The 19,223-nt window shown below is 51.5% G+C and overlaps 1 protein-coding gene across 1 annotated transcript in view; it reads right to left on the bottom strand.

Annotated features, from left to right (window-relative positions):
• Positions 1-352: 352 nt before the first annotated feature.
• jeb (low-density lipoprotein receptor domain-containing jelly belly protein) overlaps positions 353-19,223 on the bottom strand; it is a gene marked incomplete at its 5' end in the record, with an annotated part of 37,928 nt that continues 19,057 nt past the window's right edge. Inside the window, 2 exons of the mRNA XM_037227664.1 lie at positions 353-2,898; positions 4,236-4,396. Of these exons, the coding sequence (XP_037083559.1) occupies positions 2,839-2,898; positions 4,236-4,396 (221 nt within the window). The remainder of the gene's footprint in view (positions 2,899-4,235; positions 4,397-19,223) is intronic.

The following is a 19,223-nucleotide window of genomic DNA, read 5'->3' as shown; positions in this document are numbered from 1 at the left end:
AGTAGAGAGATCGGAGGTGGCGCCCTGGCCGGCCGTTAGCGCCCCGCGCGCGCCCCCAGCCAGGCGCGCCGCGGCCAGGGCGCAGCGGTCACCCGAGGCGCCCTATCTGCCGTCGGCTCGCTCTCTGGCCCGCTCGCTCGGCGCGTCCGGCGGGCGGCGGCGGCGACGGGGCGGAGTGCGGCGCGCGGGCGGCGGTGACGGCGGCGGCGCCGGGTGCCGGTCTTTGTCGCCGGCTAGGCGGCCCCGGCCGGCCCCCACTGTCTGCGCGGCGGGCCGCCTGCCGCCGCTGGCTCAGCGTGGCACCCGCCGGCCGCGGCGGCCGCGCCGCGCCGCACGCGCACGGCCCCCGCCGCGCCCCGCCAGCCGGCAGACACGCACAGCTCACGCGCACACGCACGCACCGGCCGCTGACCAGCAGGGGACGAAGGCATACAGCGAAAGGCAGCTCACCGAGGATACACGGAGCTGGGCGCGGCTCGTGGAAAAGACTGACGCGAGGCAATCTAGGCGGGATTGAAAGCGGGTGGGACGCGGCGGCCAGGTGGAGTGACGAACGCCCAAGCAAAATAGCCACAATAACGCGTATGCAAAACATGAATCATTTGTACAGTCGTTCCCACCGTGAAGCGTAACGAAAATGAGAGTCTAACGTTTCAACACAGGGTAGTAGTACCTCTCAGTGTACGCAGGTCGCTCTCAACAGAGCGGAGGTCTTACTGTCAGAGATCAGAGTAATGTTGCCAGTGCTAGGAACACGGATCAGGACAAGCGTAAAATAGCCAGGAAACTTAGCCTCCTCATGCACCCATTTGCCAGAATCCCATGCCATCACAGTGCAGCAAAATTTATTGCCTCGAAAACCGTGAAAGTAGAGCAACAGTATCACTGTGATTGGGCGGCGCACCGAGAGCGTGCTGGCTTCAGTGTCGCGGCCGCCCAGCCGCCGGTGGATAGCCCCGCTGACACCGCCCCTCCGCCACCTCCGGTGTGGCAGCATTGACAGAGACGGAAGAACACCAAATGTGACCCCTACCCGCAGTCCCATCAGCCCGTCCGAATGGCACCTCCAGCATCCTCGCGCATGGCGGCTCAGCGGGAGTGATGTAGACCATAGAACAGACTGAGAGCACCGGCTTGTGTGAACGCTTCACGAAAACAAGGCGGATCATGCGGCATAAGCGTGGCCAATTTCATCGCCCGAAACTATCACCTACGTTCTTTTTAATTTGCGCGTTATGGACGTGTTGACCACAACCACTTAGCTTCACTGATACTTCCTATCCATCGATGTCTTAAGTATCGGTGATAAAAAATAAACAATGACCAACCAATAACTAGTCGTAGCTAGCGACTTAAGAACTTTACGTGTGACGCTTCCTGTGCGTACGCTTTGCTATTCTGCCCTAGGAAGGCTCAAGCTGAAGTTTTGTCTGGTGAATATCGGTGGTAACTGTTGGGGGCAGAATTCTCAGCGTCAAGCTCGTTTCTCACGGTGCTGTTTAGTCACCAATCGCTGTGACTCTGTGTTGAAACTCATTTACGGTGTTTGAACGTATACCTGGAAACAGGGTGCACAGTACATGTACAAATGTTCTCGTCACAAAAATATAATTGTAGCCTGACAGCTGATCACAAAAATAGAATTTTAGCAGACCAGGCACCTTCGCAGGAGATCAGCCCTCGGTATTATAGAAGCTAATTTTTTGGGTGACTTTTGGGTATAGACTCCTTTACAGCAGAATGCAACACTGTAACGTTCTCGATGTTGCTTACGTCGATGCTCGACCACAGGCCAGGCTTCGAACTTCAAACCACCGAGCCTCCAGGGAATGGACTTTGTTACCATCTGAGCAGCGGCTCTGTCACGCAGACAGCGGCCCCTCTCATTGCTCCAATTCTACCAGAACTGAACAGCTTAGGGAAGTCAGCCGGTGCCACGTCTAAATTGAAAATCTTGTCTCGAACCGAGCCGAAGCGAGCGGGCTTCTGCTGGTCGTCTGCGTTCTTGCGAGGGGCGTTTTAGGGTTAGCGGCCCTCCAGGGAGGAGAGCGGATGGCGACGCCAACGACAGACCTCCGCCAGCGAAGCATGCATCAGTAATGCAAGCGGGCCTCTATAGCACAGAGCCAGCCTCGACAAGACATAGATACAGTTGGAAGCTGGGGTCGAGGTAGCCACCCCAGGGGCAGACACGACGGGAGGGACGTGCTCGAATGGACGGTGGGCGGGCGCAGCGCTCCCCAATTTCGGTCGGAGCCGGGCCCCGGCCCGGCCCGGCCCGGGCGAGTGAGCCGCGCCAATGCGCGCAGCGAGCCGGGAAGTCCCAGGGACGCAGGCGCCGGCGAGCCAGGCCGCCGTCCCGCGGCCGGCCCCCATCCGCAGAGGCCCTCTGACCGGCCCCTTCATCAGCAGGGGCCCTCCGACCGGCCCCTTCATCAGCAGGGGCCCTCTGACCGGCCCCTTCATCAACGAAGTCTTTCTGACTACCCCCTTTCTGCCAGGGGCTCTCTGACCGCCTGTTTTGTCGGCAGGGGCTCCCTGACCGAGCCCATTTTCGGCAGGGGGCCTCTGACTGGCCCGTCGGCAGTGGACCTCACACAGGTCCACTGATCGCCTGCGGCGGTCACGGCCCAGCACGCTGCTCGGAAGAGGCGCTGGCTGGTCCACGGAGCGCAGAGGCGTCGCCAGGAGCGCAGGGGCGTCGCCAGGAGCGCAGGGGCGTCGTCAGGAGCGCAGGCCGGCGGGCGGGCCGACCCGGTAGGCGGGCAGCAGACGCGATCACGTCCTATGGCCGGCCGCTCTCAGGGTCACCACGTGCGCAGGAGGCCCAGCGAGGCGTTAGCGACCTCGCACCCACCGCAGCAGCGCATCCGCTAACACGTTCAGGTGCGCCTTGGTCTGCAACGGCGGACGGTGCGATCAGCAGTAGCCTTGGATGTTTTTGTGCTGCCGACTGAACGCTGGTGTGACAGTTCAATTACCGACTGCAGTGGATTGCAGCACCCACACGTGAAGCCTACCGTACTTTGCAAAACTGGAAAGAAAATATAACTGCCAAACACTTGGCCAGATAAATTAGCAATGCGACCTTATAAAAACATAAGGACCAACTTTCCTCGAGACCAAATGGGCATGCATGAATTGAACTAACAATCTCCAGTACGTTGACAACGCAAAGAAGTGGCACCAGGAAGGAAATAGCAGAGAACGGTGTGGATCACGAATTTGCAAAACTCCCATTTATCAAAAGCAGCGAGCAGTGGGCCACCCGCTTCGGCAGAACTGGACTGTTCAGCCGGGATCTCCTTCACCAACCTCATTAAAGTCCCCTTAACCTTTGGCTTGACTGATGGTTCCTGGCTCGCTCACTCAAGTAATCAAATTGCGCTTACATAGCATGAAAAATTGAAATCCACGGCCAAAGTTGAATCAGAAGCCAATCTGAGCTGCTTCAGGGAATGCCAACGAGCAGCTGGGAGTTCTGAGAATAGGTATACTATTGCTGCTGTCCTCTCTTTTGGAGAAATTCACATGTTTCCTCATTTCTACGCACATGACCTGAGGATGTATTCTGAATATTCATCTTCCAGTTAAGAAAACACATCGGAATCATGATATAGCTATCACAGCATCTCTCTCCCTCACTCTCTCTCTCTCCCTCTCGCTCTCTCTCTCTCTCTCTCTCTCTCTCTCTCTCTCTCTCTCTCTCTCTCTCCTCCTCTCTCTCTCTCTTCTCTTCTCCTCTCTCTCTCTCTCTCTCTTCTCTCTCTCTCTCTCTCTCTCTCTCTCTCTCTCTCCTCTCTCTCTCTCTTCTCCTCTCTCTCTCTCTTCTCTCTCTCTTCTCTATCTTCTCTCACTCTCTCTCTCTTCTCTCTCTCCTCTCTCCTCTCTCTCTCTCCTTCTCCCTATCCCTTCTCCTCTCCCTCTCCCTCTCCTCTCTCCCTCTTCTCCCCTCTCCCTTTCTCCCTCTCCCTCTCCCTCTCCCTCTCCCTCTCCCTCTCCTTCTCCCTCCCTCTCCCTCTCCCTCTTCCTCTCTCTCTCCCCTCTCCCTCTCCTCTCCCTCTCCCTCTCCCTCTCCCTCCCTCTCCCTCTCCCTCTCCCTCTCCCTCTCCTCTCTCCCTCTCCTCTCTCTCTCCTCTCTCTCTCTCTCTCTCTCTCTCTCTCTCTCTCTCTCTCTCTCTCTCTGGCCGCTGGTTCCAGCCCAGGCACAATGTCCTTGAAATTCATCCACTGACCGTTTTATAGAACATGCAGTTCTCTCTATCTTCATCCTCGCCGCCGGGACATTCTCGGTAGCCGTCGCAGAGCATGTGGTCATCGATGCAGCGGTACCGGCCGCGGCGGTCCCGCGTGGGGCACGCGAACCGCTCCATCCCGTCATAGGCGGGCGGACACTCTGCAAGAGGAGGCGGTACTGACGTCACACGGATGGGAGGACTGGACACTGCACTCAGAGGACTGGACACTGCACTCAAAGGAGCCGCCGCGTCAGAGTCACGCGGCCAGACGGCTAGCGAATAGACTGCAACACGCAGATAGGCAAACAGGAGCAAACGCACAGGCGCAAAAAAAAAACAGAGACCAGCCTAACAGGAGCGATGACGGAGAGAACAGTCTGTAACGCCCACTGATGATAGGTGGGTCAATGTGTCAGCAGTGCGATCACCAATGCGACATAGAGAAATCTGGGTCATACTTAAGGTAGAGAAAGCCGTGTAGTTGATGCAAAACTTAAACTACTAGGGCCAGGCGGTTTTGGAGCCCTGTGGAGAGTGCGGTAGCTGCGCCGGTAAGAAAAATGCACCCTGCTTCCCCCAGGCTAAATAATTACTAAGCACTCAGTGATGGCCAAAACATGTGTCCAGTTCAAAGCGTGGCATGTGTCAGATGAGGTGAGTTGAAAACCCAAGTTTCTTGGCAAATATGCATGCGTTTCCCGCTCAAAAATAAGGTTTTCTAATGTGAAAAATATTCTGTTTTACGATTTGTGAGGCCATTTGTACAATGACAAGATGCCTTCAGGCGCGCATCCAGAGACTTGGCAAGGGAGGCACAGGGTTGAAAAAAGGCCCTCTGATAGTAAAAGGGCCTTCCCCTACCCAGTAAAATCGCCGGACATGGCCCATTTGTTAATGAGGGCATGCTTTTTTATACGTTTTTATTTTTACCTTTTTAATTGGGATAAAATCCAGAAACTACCGCGAGATCACCAAAATTTTTATATGGGCTGCTCAGAGATATCAAGGACCCCTGAATGCAGATTGTAGATAGAAATGGGTCCGCTATTTGTATTGACTTGGCCAAGCCAAGTTTGTCTGGAAATGTTCAATATTCAGCCAGAATTTATGATTGATACAAGTTATGTTACGTAGTTTTGAACCATGTGCGCTTACAAATTTAAGCAACAAAAACCTTGGCGTTAGACGGTGCAGTCTCCATAGGCTGCGCATCGTTGGTCTCGCGGCCAACACTGTGCCGTGGCCAACGGGCGGACGAAAATGGACACGCATCTGAAAGAAGCACTTTTGAACGCTATGTGACATCAAATCGCACGTTAAGAAGCTAGTCCGGGCTTTACTTCACCTGTGCGATTTTTAGATTGATAATAAGAACGAATTGGTCTTTACAGCACAGCGGAGTGGTGCTGATTCTGGTGGTGGAATTAAAAGAGCAAAGGTAGAATCTCTATTTTATTTGTTGCTATAACTGGTCATCAGTCGAGAGAACAAGCTCACAGTTGTTAAAAGAACGTAACATTGTGCAACGCATCTTCAGCGCCTCATTCGGCTTCTGAACAAAGTTTGCATTATGTGTAGCCCAGGAGAGGGCCTGGCCGATCTTATCTCTCGTCAGCTGGCATCGGATCAGCTTTGCCATTACTCCCACGGGACACATCAGACACTCCGCCTACTCTGTGCAGCCCGCAGACCGCCACGTCTCCATTTCAAGCAAAAAGTGCTCCCATGCTGCTACTTTAAAGCGATGTTCATCACTTAGTTCCATGTAGATCATCATTTCCCACTGATTATAGTCACTAAATGGGCCCTAAATCTCTTTCAGAAGAGATATGCACCGCCTTTATACAATCCTTATTTATGTTATCCGTAAAAGCAGTACATCTTTTTGCAGGCAAACTCGATTGCGTTACACGGTGGGCGCAATTTTCGGTCCTGTTTTATAACTGCGCTCTTTGCAGCCTTTTCGAAAACTTTCAGTACCTAACATAAAAGCGCATTAGCTGCGACGTAATGAGGCCAAAAAACATGGGGAAAAGATCGAAGCAAGCTTCGCTTTTTGACGGGGTGTAATGTGGGTACTCTCCTCTACAGCCCGATACAGGAACAGGTCAAATATATACTAATGCAGATCAGAATAATGTAATAACCGCCTTTCACCGGTGCATCTGTGGGTCGGACAGGACTGTGATCCCGCTGTAATTCAGAAGTACATTTGCCTGCGCCATGCGGTCGGTCCACGCCTATCCGTTCTGGCTGTCGAGAGGAGCCATCAGTCCTTAGTCTCGCCCCAGGCAGGTAAATGCATGGCGTACACTCGAGCGCACACATCCGGCTGCGCACATCGTTCAACCGAATAACGGTGTGTGCAGAAACATAACGCATTTCAGGCCAAAGCATACGATTGCACGACTGCACTCTCTCGCCCCTCAAACGATGTAATTTGACGCTGCTGCAATGCTAGGTGGTTGTTATATGGCTCTTCAGGCTACTCGTTGACCTCAAGGGATTAAACCAATATAGTGCAATTTCTTGCATTGATTCAGCGAGCGCTTTGTATTCGAGGATCCCCTCAAACAGGGAGCAGTTGTTGAGGGTGTTTACAACACTCCTCTCCTCTCGCCTGGCGCGTGGCAATAAACTCCAACGAGCGGAGGTTCAGCAATGATGCGACAAATGACCTGCCGCAATTTGCCAAGCAGACGCCTTGACTTTCGTATCTCGCACATTTGGCCCTAGTGCTTATGAATATATTCAATTTTAAAATGTTAAGATCTAGCTTATCATTCCTGTACAATTCAACGAGGATGAAGTTGGTCGCAGAAGCAGCCATAACGCATGGTTGGTGTTGCGGATCTTTCCTAGTTTTGTCTCCAATCGAAAGAGTGCGGCATCCATGACAAAAACAACATATTCATATCAGTAAAGAGGCGCATTTTTCACTTCGGTTCAGTCCTTTGGCAATCCATGCATGACTTACGAGTAGGGAGATTTCATATGACATTACTCAGTGCTTCACACTACCGGTTTTATGTTTTCGGACATCATCCGTACCAAGCCAAATGGGACAGACAAGACCAATCTTGGAGAGGAAGCTGCAGAGAGATAGCTGGCGTGACACCTCAGAAGCCTAGCACTGTTCGTTCGGTTAATTTATGCGAACGACTATCGTTTCAGGTCAGGGTAACTGATGCTTTCATGAATGGAACTTAAAAAATGCCGCTTTCTGTGGCGCAAAATGGGGCCTGCAAAGCAAACGAGCAAAGAGATAGTTATGCGTATCACATTCAGTGCAAACACTTGGCTTAGAGCCAGTCTGAGGTCACACGAGATCATGATAGTTTATTGGCCTCTTCGTTATTCGACAGCTTGCAAACAGTATCTTAGGTGACAACATCACGTGAAGGATATAGTTCTACCCCAATCCCATATCCATAGTTTACTGGCATGAAACAGCTAAAGCCGAAGCACATGCCTGAATTGTGCCAAACCGGCCAAAAGTTAAAGCAAATCATCACATTTACGATCCGAGTATAGCTTTTTAGCTGTCAGTAGGGCCTGTATGTAGCTTCAGTGTAAGGGGCGGAGTTTTCTAGTTTAACATGGTTTTAACATCCATAGTCACGCAGTCTTATGTCTCAAAACCATTACGTCGACGCACACTATAATGCGAAACATGCCAGAGTTGAATGTCAGAGATAAAAACATGTCAGAGAAAGACGTCTATCTCGCAACACGACATTCACAGAAAGATGTCAATGCTGAACACTGCGTGGGCACTGGACAAAAACAGACGCTCGGCAGGAATGTCGGGAATTCCCTATTTACCCGGGATGCGTTTGTACGTTACTGGAATAAGTGATTGGGCATCAAAGTCGCATCACAGAGCACTTTAAACAGCAAGATCTGTGTACGGTTTGTTACTGCTGCCACTGCTAATTGTGTCTTGTGGTGCACGTACAAAATACGCACAACCGTTTCTCCTCACATCTGCACTCAACGTTGCAATGTGAGAGAAAAGTTTCTGGCATTTTATCGCTTTAAAATGCGTGAAAAGATACATTTGCATGTGGTCTCGTATATTAGTTTACCTTTACATACGCTTCTGTCCCGAGATCCCTGTCAAATGTTGGAATCAATCAAAACCAAACGCTCGATATGATTGAGATACATTCAACTGAAGGAGCTTGGCAGCACCAGAGGATACATAATGTGATAATTATCACAGGTTAAGAGACAGCATCAACATTGAATTTTAGTAGTGGGAAAAGGCTCCGAAGACATACCGAGCATATTTATGTACCGGACCCACATATTCCAGTCATGGTTTAACACCCACGGCTCAAACCGAAACGCGTAACAATTATGCAAGTGAGTTTACATTATGCCTTGGCGCTATAAGCAGACGACTCACACGTGCATGCACAGCTTTAACCGGACGCATCACGAAAGCGACGATGAAGTGTGCACACAGCACGGCAACTTCATGTCGCTGCGGGGCACTAGGCAACATCAAATAATCTTTAAATAGGAATATAATAATCATGTTAATATATGCATATATATATATATATATATATATATATATATCATAAATTACGGTGAATGTGCTCCATGGTGCCTATGCTTCAAAGGGTCCGTGACAGTTGGTGTGACTTACACCCTGATGCGTGCATTCTCCTGAGCGAGCTGATGTCAAGGTCTACAAGAAACTGTTGTATCACATGATCAGTGCAGCGATGCAACACGAAGTGTGAAATATTGTTTTGTGTTTCGGTCAAGATGTATATGGAAAAGAAGCATGAAACCACATAAAGATGAAACCATGCGCTGTGCACGTGATACTTCTCATCAAAGGATCATTACCATTGCCAATTATGTAAGACAATCTATGCAAGTGATTGCGTACATTAGCACCTTGCTTTCTGATGCGCGGTATCATAATGGTTCTACAGCAGGTAGGTTATGTGCACATATATGCATATTAAGGACGACATAATTGGTCCTTGTTTTAGGAGTGGAAATCACTTTCATGCTGGTTAAAACACGCCAAGTTAAGATGTCAGTAAAATATTAGCAGTGAAACATTCTGATGAACACCTGCTGCTATCCGCTAACTATCAATCCATCGAGCTTTAAATAAATGCATGGACAAAATGTAGCATACCCTAGCCTGCCGATCTTCTTTTTATGACTTTATAAACTGCACCACTTTATGAGAAACGTTTCATCCCACGTTTCCCATCTCTGGATTACCAGTGACGATTGGCATTATGTGCATATGAATGAACGGTCTGTGACATGACAAGCATCTTGTTTGATCGCAAGATATGCGAGTAAATTTCGAAACTGGGGGAGGTTGACCGAGCTTCGAAAAATTAAGGCTAGATTTGCATTACCCAAAAAGTTAATCGACGCCAGCAGCACAGTTTTCAACTTTCATCATCCAATGGTTTTATGCTTGATCGCAATACCTGGCCAGTCACATTTTTCCTGCTCTTGATCTGAGAAGCGCTCGTTACCAAAATGGCAATCCAGTATTACGTCAACACGGATAACAATCCCACTTAGCCGTGACTGGCAGCTTATGATGCAGTGCTGGGCGCAACGCACCGTAAGCACCACTTTGCCGCGCTTGCGGTTCGAGGCGATGCAATCATCCAGATGCAGCCTTACCAGCCGTACTCCACGACGCACGGCTTAGCCCGCAGCTTCCTCCGCGAACCTCGATGTCATCAGACACAGCACTGAGACTTCGTCTTGGCCGGACATCTTCAGGACGCGGTGGGAGCTACGCCATTGCCCGGGCCTGACGGACATTTTGAGGACGCGGTGGGAGCTGCGCCATCGCCTGAGACTGACGGACATCTTCAGGGCGCGGTGGGAGCTGTGCCATCGCCTGGGACTGACGGACATCTTCAGGGCGCAGTGGGAGCTACGCCATCGCCTGGGACTGACGGACATCTTCAGGACGCGGTGCGAGCTGCGCCATCGCCCAGGCCCGACGTACGTCCACACGCCAAGCAACGTTGGCACGTCAGATGTGTTTAGTGGATCTCTGCTGTTTATTTGTCAGTTTGGAGACTTTGCTCTTATAGCGAAACTTTGCAGATCGAAAATGAACATCGGGACGAGAAAGCAAGGCCCTCAAACAGGCCTGAGTCTTCATCTATGCGTTGAGGAGCAGGCATCTGAAATAAAGACATTTCACTGTCCTGCTATGGCACAATACACAGGAGGGATGTGGGACATGCCACCACCTTGCTTGTCTTCACGCTTGCCTTCTGACCCACTCACCCGTGGTGGGATGGGTTCGAGTCCTTTAGGCGCCCGCTATTCACCTTTGCCAGGTATGAGCTGCGGCCGATGGCAGCGACGGCGCTGAAGGTCACTAGACGTCAGGGAGCGGAACGGACCGTGCCGACCAGTGCGGCGCGTTAAACTTTCGCCACCAGATTCTGCCGTTGACCTCGCATTTCGCGACCGGAGGGTAGGTGTAAAGTCCACGCAACACTGTCTAGCGTGAATCCTTATACCAGACACTCACTCACTTGCTCAAACGTTCTGAACAGAATCTTTAGAACGACGCAAAAATCCCTGCAGCACGTGCTGACACTGGCAGATCTGCACCCAGCTTTATGTACGCAGCGGAACACACCACCAACCCAGCCTCTTTGTGAATATTTTGAATCATTTTTCGCTGCTGTGGGTAGGGCCATGAAGATTCTTATCAAGTTCTCCACCAGATCCTGTGTCTGTCCTTTGAACCAAACTCCTCACAGCCACACTTAAACATATGCGTGAGGGCATGCCAATTAGCTCCTAGGTGCGCCCCCCTTGGTATTTAGCATCAACCTTCTTCAGAACTGCGCGTCTCAGAATCCTGGCGCAAACTTCGACACCAAAAACCATTAAGAATTGGTCAATGGGTTCCATGACGTAAACGAAGCCCTTGGAAGCGGTAGATCGAACATGAGCAGAGCGTCGCCAATGACGTGCTGCAATTTTACAGTAATTGGGAAAACAATTTTGCTTTCTCAACATGGTAGCTACAAACTGCCGTCAACATACCAGGAAATTCTTGGATGTAATCAAATAATACAAGATCATACGATGATATATCGAAGTGCATATGATCAGTGCATATATATTTACTTACGCATGGTGACATAAGATATATTAAATTTCATTCAGAACACTTTGCTAACGATTACCTAATATTGATATAGTTGGAAACAAAACGGGTCTAGGACTTGAGTTAGCCATTGTTCATGGTCATTTTTATTTAACCCACGGCATTTGGGATATTTTGAAAATAAGATTGGTACCACCAGTAAAAACAAGAGGCAAAAATTTGAGATCAGCTGCATAACATAACATGTTAGCATTTGCAACCGAACTTATAACTAAAGTGCAGCTTAAGTGAGACATCGGTGGCACAGTATTAGCATGAAACATCACTGCTGTTCATTTATGAAGGAACGCAGCGCAGGTTTTAATCACCTTCCGAAATGCCGCGGGGCAGTGACTATCATTTGTTCCAATCACAACTGAAAAAGAATCAATTTGAGTCATCCTCCACAAAATCGCGCATTTTGCGGACAGTCCAACATGCCGCGCCCGGGGCCGAACGGCGACAGTCGCCAGCCACCACTGCGCTGGTCCGCTCTCTGAATGAAAACAAACCATGAATGAAGCAAACGGCCCGTCACAGCATTGGCGGCGAGCCAGCGGCCGCGACTACAGATCGGCGGAGAGAGGCGGGGGCGGCGCCGGCGGCTCCTCGCTCTTCCGGCGCGGCCTCGTGTCAGCTCCAATGGCTGCCGCCTGCGTTTCGGCACCAGCACAGTGCTCGCTCCGGGGCGTCAGCGACAGGGTCACGCTTGGAGTCACAAGGAGAGAAGATCTGAGGTTTGATACAGGAGAACTTCTCTGGCTTTATTTATAAAAAAAGATGTGCTGGGGCTTATCACCCTAGCAGCTGCACACTCCGATATAGGCCTGATGATGATTTGCAGAGGCCTTCTTTCCGCAACGGTCGGTTTTAGCCAGTTCTAGACGGCGGCCGGGAGCTGGCAGAGGCTGGAGTCTCGTGCGGGGGACGTCGCCTTCGCCTCCTGGCGACCAGCCTCGCCATCCCCGGGCAGCATTGACCAAACTCAGAGGCCCTCTGCTCCAATGAACCAGGCCCTCGGCCGCGCAGAGACTGCACCGTCGGCCCGGCGCTATTTTTAGCTTTTGAAGGGGCTGGCAATCTGCCCAAGACATCGCCGGAAGACTCAGCGAAAAGTTGCGCCGTGGATGTCAGGACAAAGAGATGTCGTGTCTCACAGAGGTTTCTTGTTCCACTATGAAGAGGCTGATGCGATGCAGCAAGGTGTGTGCGCTGCCACAAATGCGCCCTCAACGACAGACGCACTGTGCACGACTCTATAACTGACCGTCCAAGGGCAAGAGACGTGACGTCATCGAACGACGGCTGAGACCTTTTCCTACAAGCTGGCGCGGAAATGCTTCCTCACGGCGCTACTACGCCATTGCACTTGCGTGTCTGGTGGTGGCCATACAACATAGGTCAACAGCGACGGCGTGCGCCGTTGACATTAAAGCACGCCATCCAGTGGGCTGTCGCATTAGCCCAAATGACGCAACTGCATGACGTCACGCATTGACTGCCCTGCATTGCACCAATGACAATAAAGTCATGACGTCATATGGTTGACGGGTATCCAATGCACATTGTGTGGTAGCCTTCGGGTGGAGGGGAGGGGACAAGGAAGTATTATTGAGCACTCATAAGAGCCTGGTGGCGCCGAACACAAGCTAAAAGCATGGTCAAGGTCGGTGATGAGTGTTTTCCTTCCGAGTCAAGTATGGCCGGCCTTGAGCCTCGTGCTTTCTTTACCGCACTTTAAATTCAAACGATATGTGCAGACGTGCGCGGACGTTTTAGTTACGGGTCATTTTGAATTGGAAGTGCTTTTACGGCACCAAAGCATCTTTTTGCTCGAGCTCAAAATCTTCGGACAGAAACACAAAGATAATGTTATGCTTGAATCGCACCACCAATGGCGAGAACCACCAAAACACCAGAGATAACACACTCAAAACACACTCAACCAAATATCTATAGCCGGGGCCGTAGAATGCTGAGAGAAGATGGCAGAGCTACAAGAATGAGCATCTTTCGGTGGGAAAATATTCAAGTTATGCCTATTTCAATAAAAATTTGTGCAGCTTCTGCTACAATTGCGCACCCCATTCCCTGTTATGAATATGCAGGCAGGACGCTTGGCATGAAGCAGGATGGTTCAAACAGGGAAGGCCTATGTGCCAACACAGATGGCTAGGATGAAAGTCGTGCCATACTATGCTAATGTCAGTCTTTCGCACAACTACTAGTAAAAACCCTTTTTAATCCACTGAGAAGGCGGGCTGTCAGCACAAATAGCCTCCCCCCACCCCTCCACCGGCTCCACCATATCTGCTGCTCCGTATAGTCCAAGACTGTGTACGTGGTCAGCAACCAAGGAAAAGTTGTAATTGCGCACAACCAATGGTTATCAGCTTAGAGACCACCGTTCTGGCCTGCAGAATACAGCTCAATGACTTCTGCACCTGCAATGTGTTCCCAGTTGTCTCTATCTATTTAACCGGTCTTCTTAATGTTTCAGCTGAGTTCAGCATGATCAGCGGAAACCATGGCTTTTAAATGAGAGTGGTGCGGGAGGCTGCTCCATTCACGTGAATCGGACATGCACCGGCCACAGCCGATGCATGTTTCAATTTTTAACAGTTATTTGACCTATTCCGCTAATCCTGTGTTTTAACCGCACCAGCAAATCTCTTGTTCCATTGGAGTGCCTGCAGTTAAAGGTGAAAGTGTTGTCTCTTGAGGATGAAGACCATACATTTTTGAATCACAGATGGTGTCGAGAACACCCTTCTTTCTCATTTCAGTGATAAGCATACGCAAGGTATTGCAACACAACCCTTAAGCGGCAGGAAATGGAGGCCGACAAAAAAGTTTCAAAATCAGAATTGCTTACCAATTCATATGGCTCAAAGTTCACACCCTCAACGAAAAAGGAGGCTGAAAATTTGCTCTAAAATTTCGAAAATGCCCATATTCAAACATTAAATACATCGTGCTCCAATGGGTGCATGCCTTAAATACATATACACCCGTCGTAAGGTGCAGTTACATTTTCAAGGTATGGACAAAATTAATGCCATAGATGCCAGCTTCCTCTTGTTCTTTATAATCATGCTTGCAGGAATTGTCCAGCTAAGTAGTTCACCGGGCTTGTTAATAAACTTTGGCAGATGAACAGGGTTCATGATTAACAGTGTATTGTATCAGAGCTCAGCTGCCGGGCTCTACTGCGGTGTCACAGCACCTAACCATTCAAGGTTCGCCTGAGTCCCTCGCAAACATCGCTGTCCAGCCGTGTAGGGAGAGGCCCTTGATGGAGTAAGCCAGCCGCGGGCCGACAGTTCCAACTAAGCAGTTGTAGCGGACATCTCATCTTACACAAAACGGTTTGTGTAATGCGGTACAATGCGAAAAAGCTTCGCAGACATCGAAGTTAAGGGCAGATGAGATGCATCGGTAAGAAACAACAGCGTGCTCACTTCCACGTAAATGTCACCCGCAGCACTTGGCCTATCCGATGGGCCAAGTTTTACACTCGGTCCAGTGTCCAGCGATCCCGATGGCCCAGCGGCACCGCGGGACCGACTAACGACAATGCATTGTTGCAAGTGTCCAACACCACGTCCATTCGGCGCGCTGGCTGTGCTCGGGGCGTGACGTGACCCGTGACACGGCATAGGGTTCGGCAGGCGTGTTGTGACGTCACATCGGCACCACCGCCGCCGCCTGCGCGTTGATGCCGTGCTGGGCGGAGGCCTGACGGATGCCCGCGGTGCGAGGACGTGGGGCCGGCCCACGAGCCCGGCCCGGCCCGGAAGCGGGGGCCCTGCCGGACCTGACGAGCCGTGACCTGACGAGCCGTGACCTGACGCTGCTCAGGCTGATCAGTGCTGATCGAAGCGCCCTGGCTCCGGCTCGCTCGCCGAGCAGTTGGCATTCCCATCAGCCGGCAGGGCGCGCAGCTAATCGTCTCAGCAGTTGTAGCCGTCGATGAATAATCTAACGCCAGCAGGGATGGCCGACGCGGGGGAGCAGGGCCGAGCCTCCGTGATGTACGGATTCCTGATTCCGATTCCTGATTCCGATTCCTGATCTCCAGCATTATTCCAGGAACGCGTCCGTCTGCCCAAAGCTGAGGGGACCCGGGGCGCCAGAACCGGTGTCTTGGATGGCCTCAGCCTGCCCGCGGAACCTCCAGGCCCTGGCTGGCGGCCGCACAGCCGGCGATGTCGGCTGAAGTTCGTGTGACGCCGCCATCCGGTCTGCCTATTTATACCCGGCGGCCATAACCGCGGGGCCGACGGCGGCTCGGGTGACACGAACTGGCGACGCTCGCTCTAAGTTAATGCATTTGCTGAGGAGGTCAAGCTGTGTGGTGGTGAGGATCATCCGGTCAGCTTGGCTCGGCAGCTTTCGCGGAGGCCGCGAAATGGCTGATGGGAATTAACATTATGGCTCATTTATAGTGGTGCCAGGAGCAGCTACAAAGGTAGCGAACTTTGGTTAAGCTTATATAATTTATGCTTCCGGATAGCTTTGTGCAATGTAACAATTCAAGAGAGAAGTATCATTTTATATCAAATATTTTTCCTTAAAATTATCGGAGCAATAGCAAGTCCTCCTTGAGCTGTCAGCGAGTCAGATACCAGGCAAACATCATGTAAGATGCTTCTCGGCATGAGCCGGCTCCGCCGGTACGGGCTGGGGTTCGGGCAGCGCGGCAGTTCGCGCCCTGCGAGGGATACTGTTCAGGTGCCAGTGGTCACGGAGCGCCAGACGCGCCACACACCGCCGCTCGGGGCCGGCCACAGCCGCCGGCCGGAGCGCCAGCCGCCGCAGCCGCCGACCGGAGCGCCAGACGCGCCACACACCCGCCGCTCGGGGCCGGCCACAGCCGCCGGCCGGAGCGCCAGCCGCCGCAGCCGCCGCTCGGGGCCGGCCACAGCCGCCGGCCGGAGCGCCAGACGCGCCACACGCCGCCGCTCGGGGCCGGCCACAGCCGCCGGCCGGAGCGCCAGGCGCGCCACACGCCGCCGCTCGGGGACGGCCGCGACTTTGGCCTCTGCGCCGATGCGCCGTCGCGGCCGATCGGCTAAAAATACGGCGCCCAGGCCGGGACGGGCGCCATCCTTTAACCATTACAGTCGAATCGGGCCGAGGAGACGGCAGTCGAATTGGGGCAGCCTCTGAGGACGTTCAGTTGATACTGCTCGGACATAGGGCCGGACTGGGGCCGGACTGGGGCCGGCCCAGAAGCCGGTCACCTCATACCGTTCAAGGGACGGGGCCAGACTGGGGCCGGCCCAGAAGCCGATCACCTCATGCCGTTCAAGGGACGGGGCCGGACTAGGGCTGGCCCAGAAGCCGGTCAGCTGATGCCGTTCAAGGGACGGGGCCGGACTAGGGCTGGCCCAGAAGCCGGTCACCTCATACCGTTCAAGGGACGGGGCCGGACTAGGGCCGGCCCAGAAGCCGGTCACCTCATACCGTTCAAGGGACGGGGCCGGACTAGGGCTGGCCCAGAAGCCGGTCACCTCATACCGTTCAAGGGACGGGGCCGGATTGAAGCTGACCCTGAGAACGTTCAGCTCGTGCCGCTCCAGACTTGGGGTCGACTGGAGCCGGCTTTGGTGTTGGTGATCTGAGACGGCGGACTTGGGTACCGCCTTGGACCAGCTCCGCGGACGCTCAGCTGATGTTTCATGCAGATTTGAACTTTTCTGCACATGATTTGCAGACACCGACCCCGAAGAGGAATTACGCCTACACACGTCGCGACAAACTTAACGGACTGGCCACTGTAAAGGTCATAGCTACAGCCCACAGACTCTGTGCGATGTGAATGACATTGCCAGCGCGCTGGAAACAGCATGCAAGGTACAAAGTTGTGTGCATTACTGACAGAAGGTCTGTGTGGGTCATAACGCTGGATCCTAATCAGCATTGATCACATCTGACCAGGGGACTCCGCTGCTGCAGTTCAGCGGCGCGACACTTTTGTACAGTGTTACAGGGCGCACGCTAGACTTGCTTGCAGACGCTTATTTCACCATATCAGGGGGTTAAACTGCAGATGCACCAAAACCCGTTGATAAAAAAATAGCGATGCAGGTTAGCATAACACAATTGGGGAGCTGCTGCCTTGGAGCCTAATATACTCACAGCTGTCCATTACAGTCAGCTATGTACTGCTTGATTATTGACTCGTAAAAACAGTTTTGAAAACAAAATCTGTACGGCATGGAAGGTATCAAACTATTTTGGAAAATTGCAAATTACTACGCTCCAAACCACCATATATGCCTACACGTACATTCAAAAAGAGAATATATATATATATATATATATATATATATATATATATGTACATGTATGCGTGCATTCTCTCTCTCTCTCTCTCTCTCTCTCTCTCTCTCTCTCTTCTCTCTCTTCTCTCTCTCTCTCTCTCTCTCTCTCTCTCTCTCTCTCTCTCTCTCTCTCTCCTCTCTCTCTCTCCTCTCTCTATCTCTCTCTCTCTCTCTCTCTCTCCTCTTCTCTCTCTCTCTCTCTCTCTCTCTCTCTCTCTCTCTCTCTCTCTCTATCTCCTATCTCTCTCTCTCTCTCTCTCCTCTCTCTCTCTCTCCTCTCTCTCTTCTCTCTCTCTCTCTCTCTCTCTCTCTCTCTCTCTTCCACTACCCGCTTGAAACTCCACAGGCCTCAATAATCCTACAGGCTATCCAGACCTTGTCGTGGGGACGACGCCATTTTCACTTGCAAGGGAATTACATGTACATTACATTGACTAGGTATATACAAGCATTAATGATGCCGTTGTAAGTACAAAGATCGTGATGCATTAACCCTCGCCCTGATAGGGGATCGATGCCACCTCCTCCTTCAGGTGTTTTAGGATCCTTTCTGGCACGTTGTCCAATCGCGCCCAAATTTGCAGTAGCCTCTGGAGGTATCTGCGTGTTTTAACATTTCAAATGTGCTCCTAGCTTTTCTGGTTTCGGAGCAGCGTCGGTTTTTAAGGATCACTGCACGGTGATCTACGGACGGCGCGACGGACGGCGGGAGGCAACCAACGATGTCAAGGAACACGCGTGGCGCGCCGACATTGTTACATGAACGGAGCTATAGATGATATAATATGCTAAATTTCCTAAAACTATACACCATTTTGCTCCTGATTAAACTAGGCACACGCCTGCAGGTTTGTGACACTGCGAGGCACAGTCTCGTATGTAAGAGGTTGTATAGCTAAAAAGTGTAATTTTCGGAAAAATATGACTTTAAACCAACCGTAATAGGGTTAATCATTAACAACGTAATAAAACCAAACCTATTGCCATTCAAGAGATCTTGTTGAGACCAATCTATTCGTATTTTCCGCTAATCTCTATCTTCATCAGCTTGGAAACGGTGGTGGGGTGGGAAAGGTCGCATCGAACCCTTTATCAGTCCGCGCTGTAAAAAAACGGCCAATCAGGGCGAGGGTAAACGCAAGTTTCTTTTGCTTTAGCGGAAGGCGTTTATTTTCTATGACATCGAGACGTGGGAGGAGGAAGAGCTCAAGGACGGCACACAATCGTCAGACAAATATGTCGGGATCTGTACCTATTCCCATGCGGTAGTGCATGACACATCAAAAGCAACATCGCAGAACTACGTTTTGATATCGAGCCGGAATCGTGTATTACGTTTGTCCTTGCGTTGTCATGCAATAAAATGCGATATCAGCGGCAAAGCTGGCTTCACAAGTAGCATTAAACGCATACATTTCAAGCAGGCTAACAATGCAGCAAAATCCAGTTCTGGACACTTTTACGCATGATTGCGTGACGTTACTG

This window comes from Pollicipes pollicipes, unplaced genomic scaffold (assembly GCF_011947565.3).
Source record: "Pollicipes pollicipes isolate AB1234 unplaced genomic scaffold, Ppol_2.1 Scaffold_5724;HRSCAF=6776_pilon_pilon_pilon, whole genome shotgun sequence".
NCBI classification, from domain to species: Eukaryota; Metazoa; Arthropoda; class Thecostraca; order Pollicipedomorpha; family Pollicipedidae; genus Pollicipes; species Pollicipes pollicipes.
This window is presented reverse-complemented; position numbering and strand designations above follow the sequence as displayed.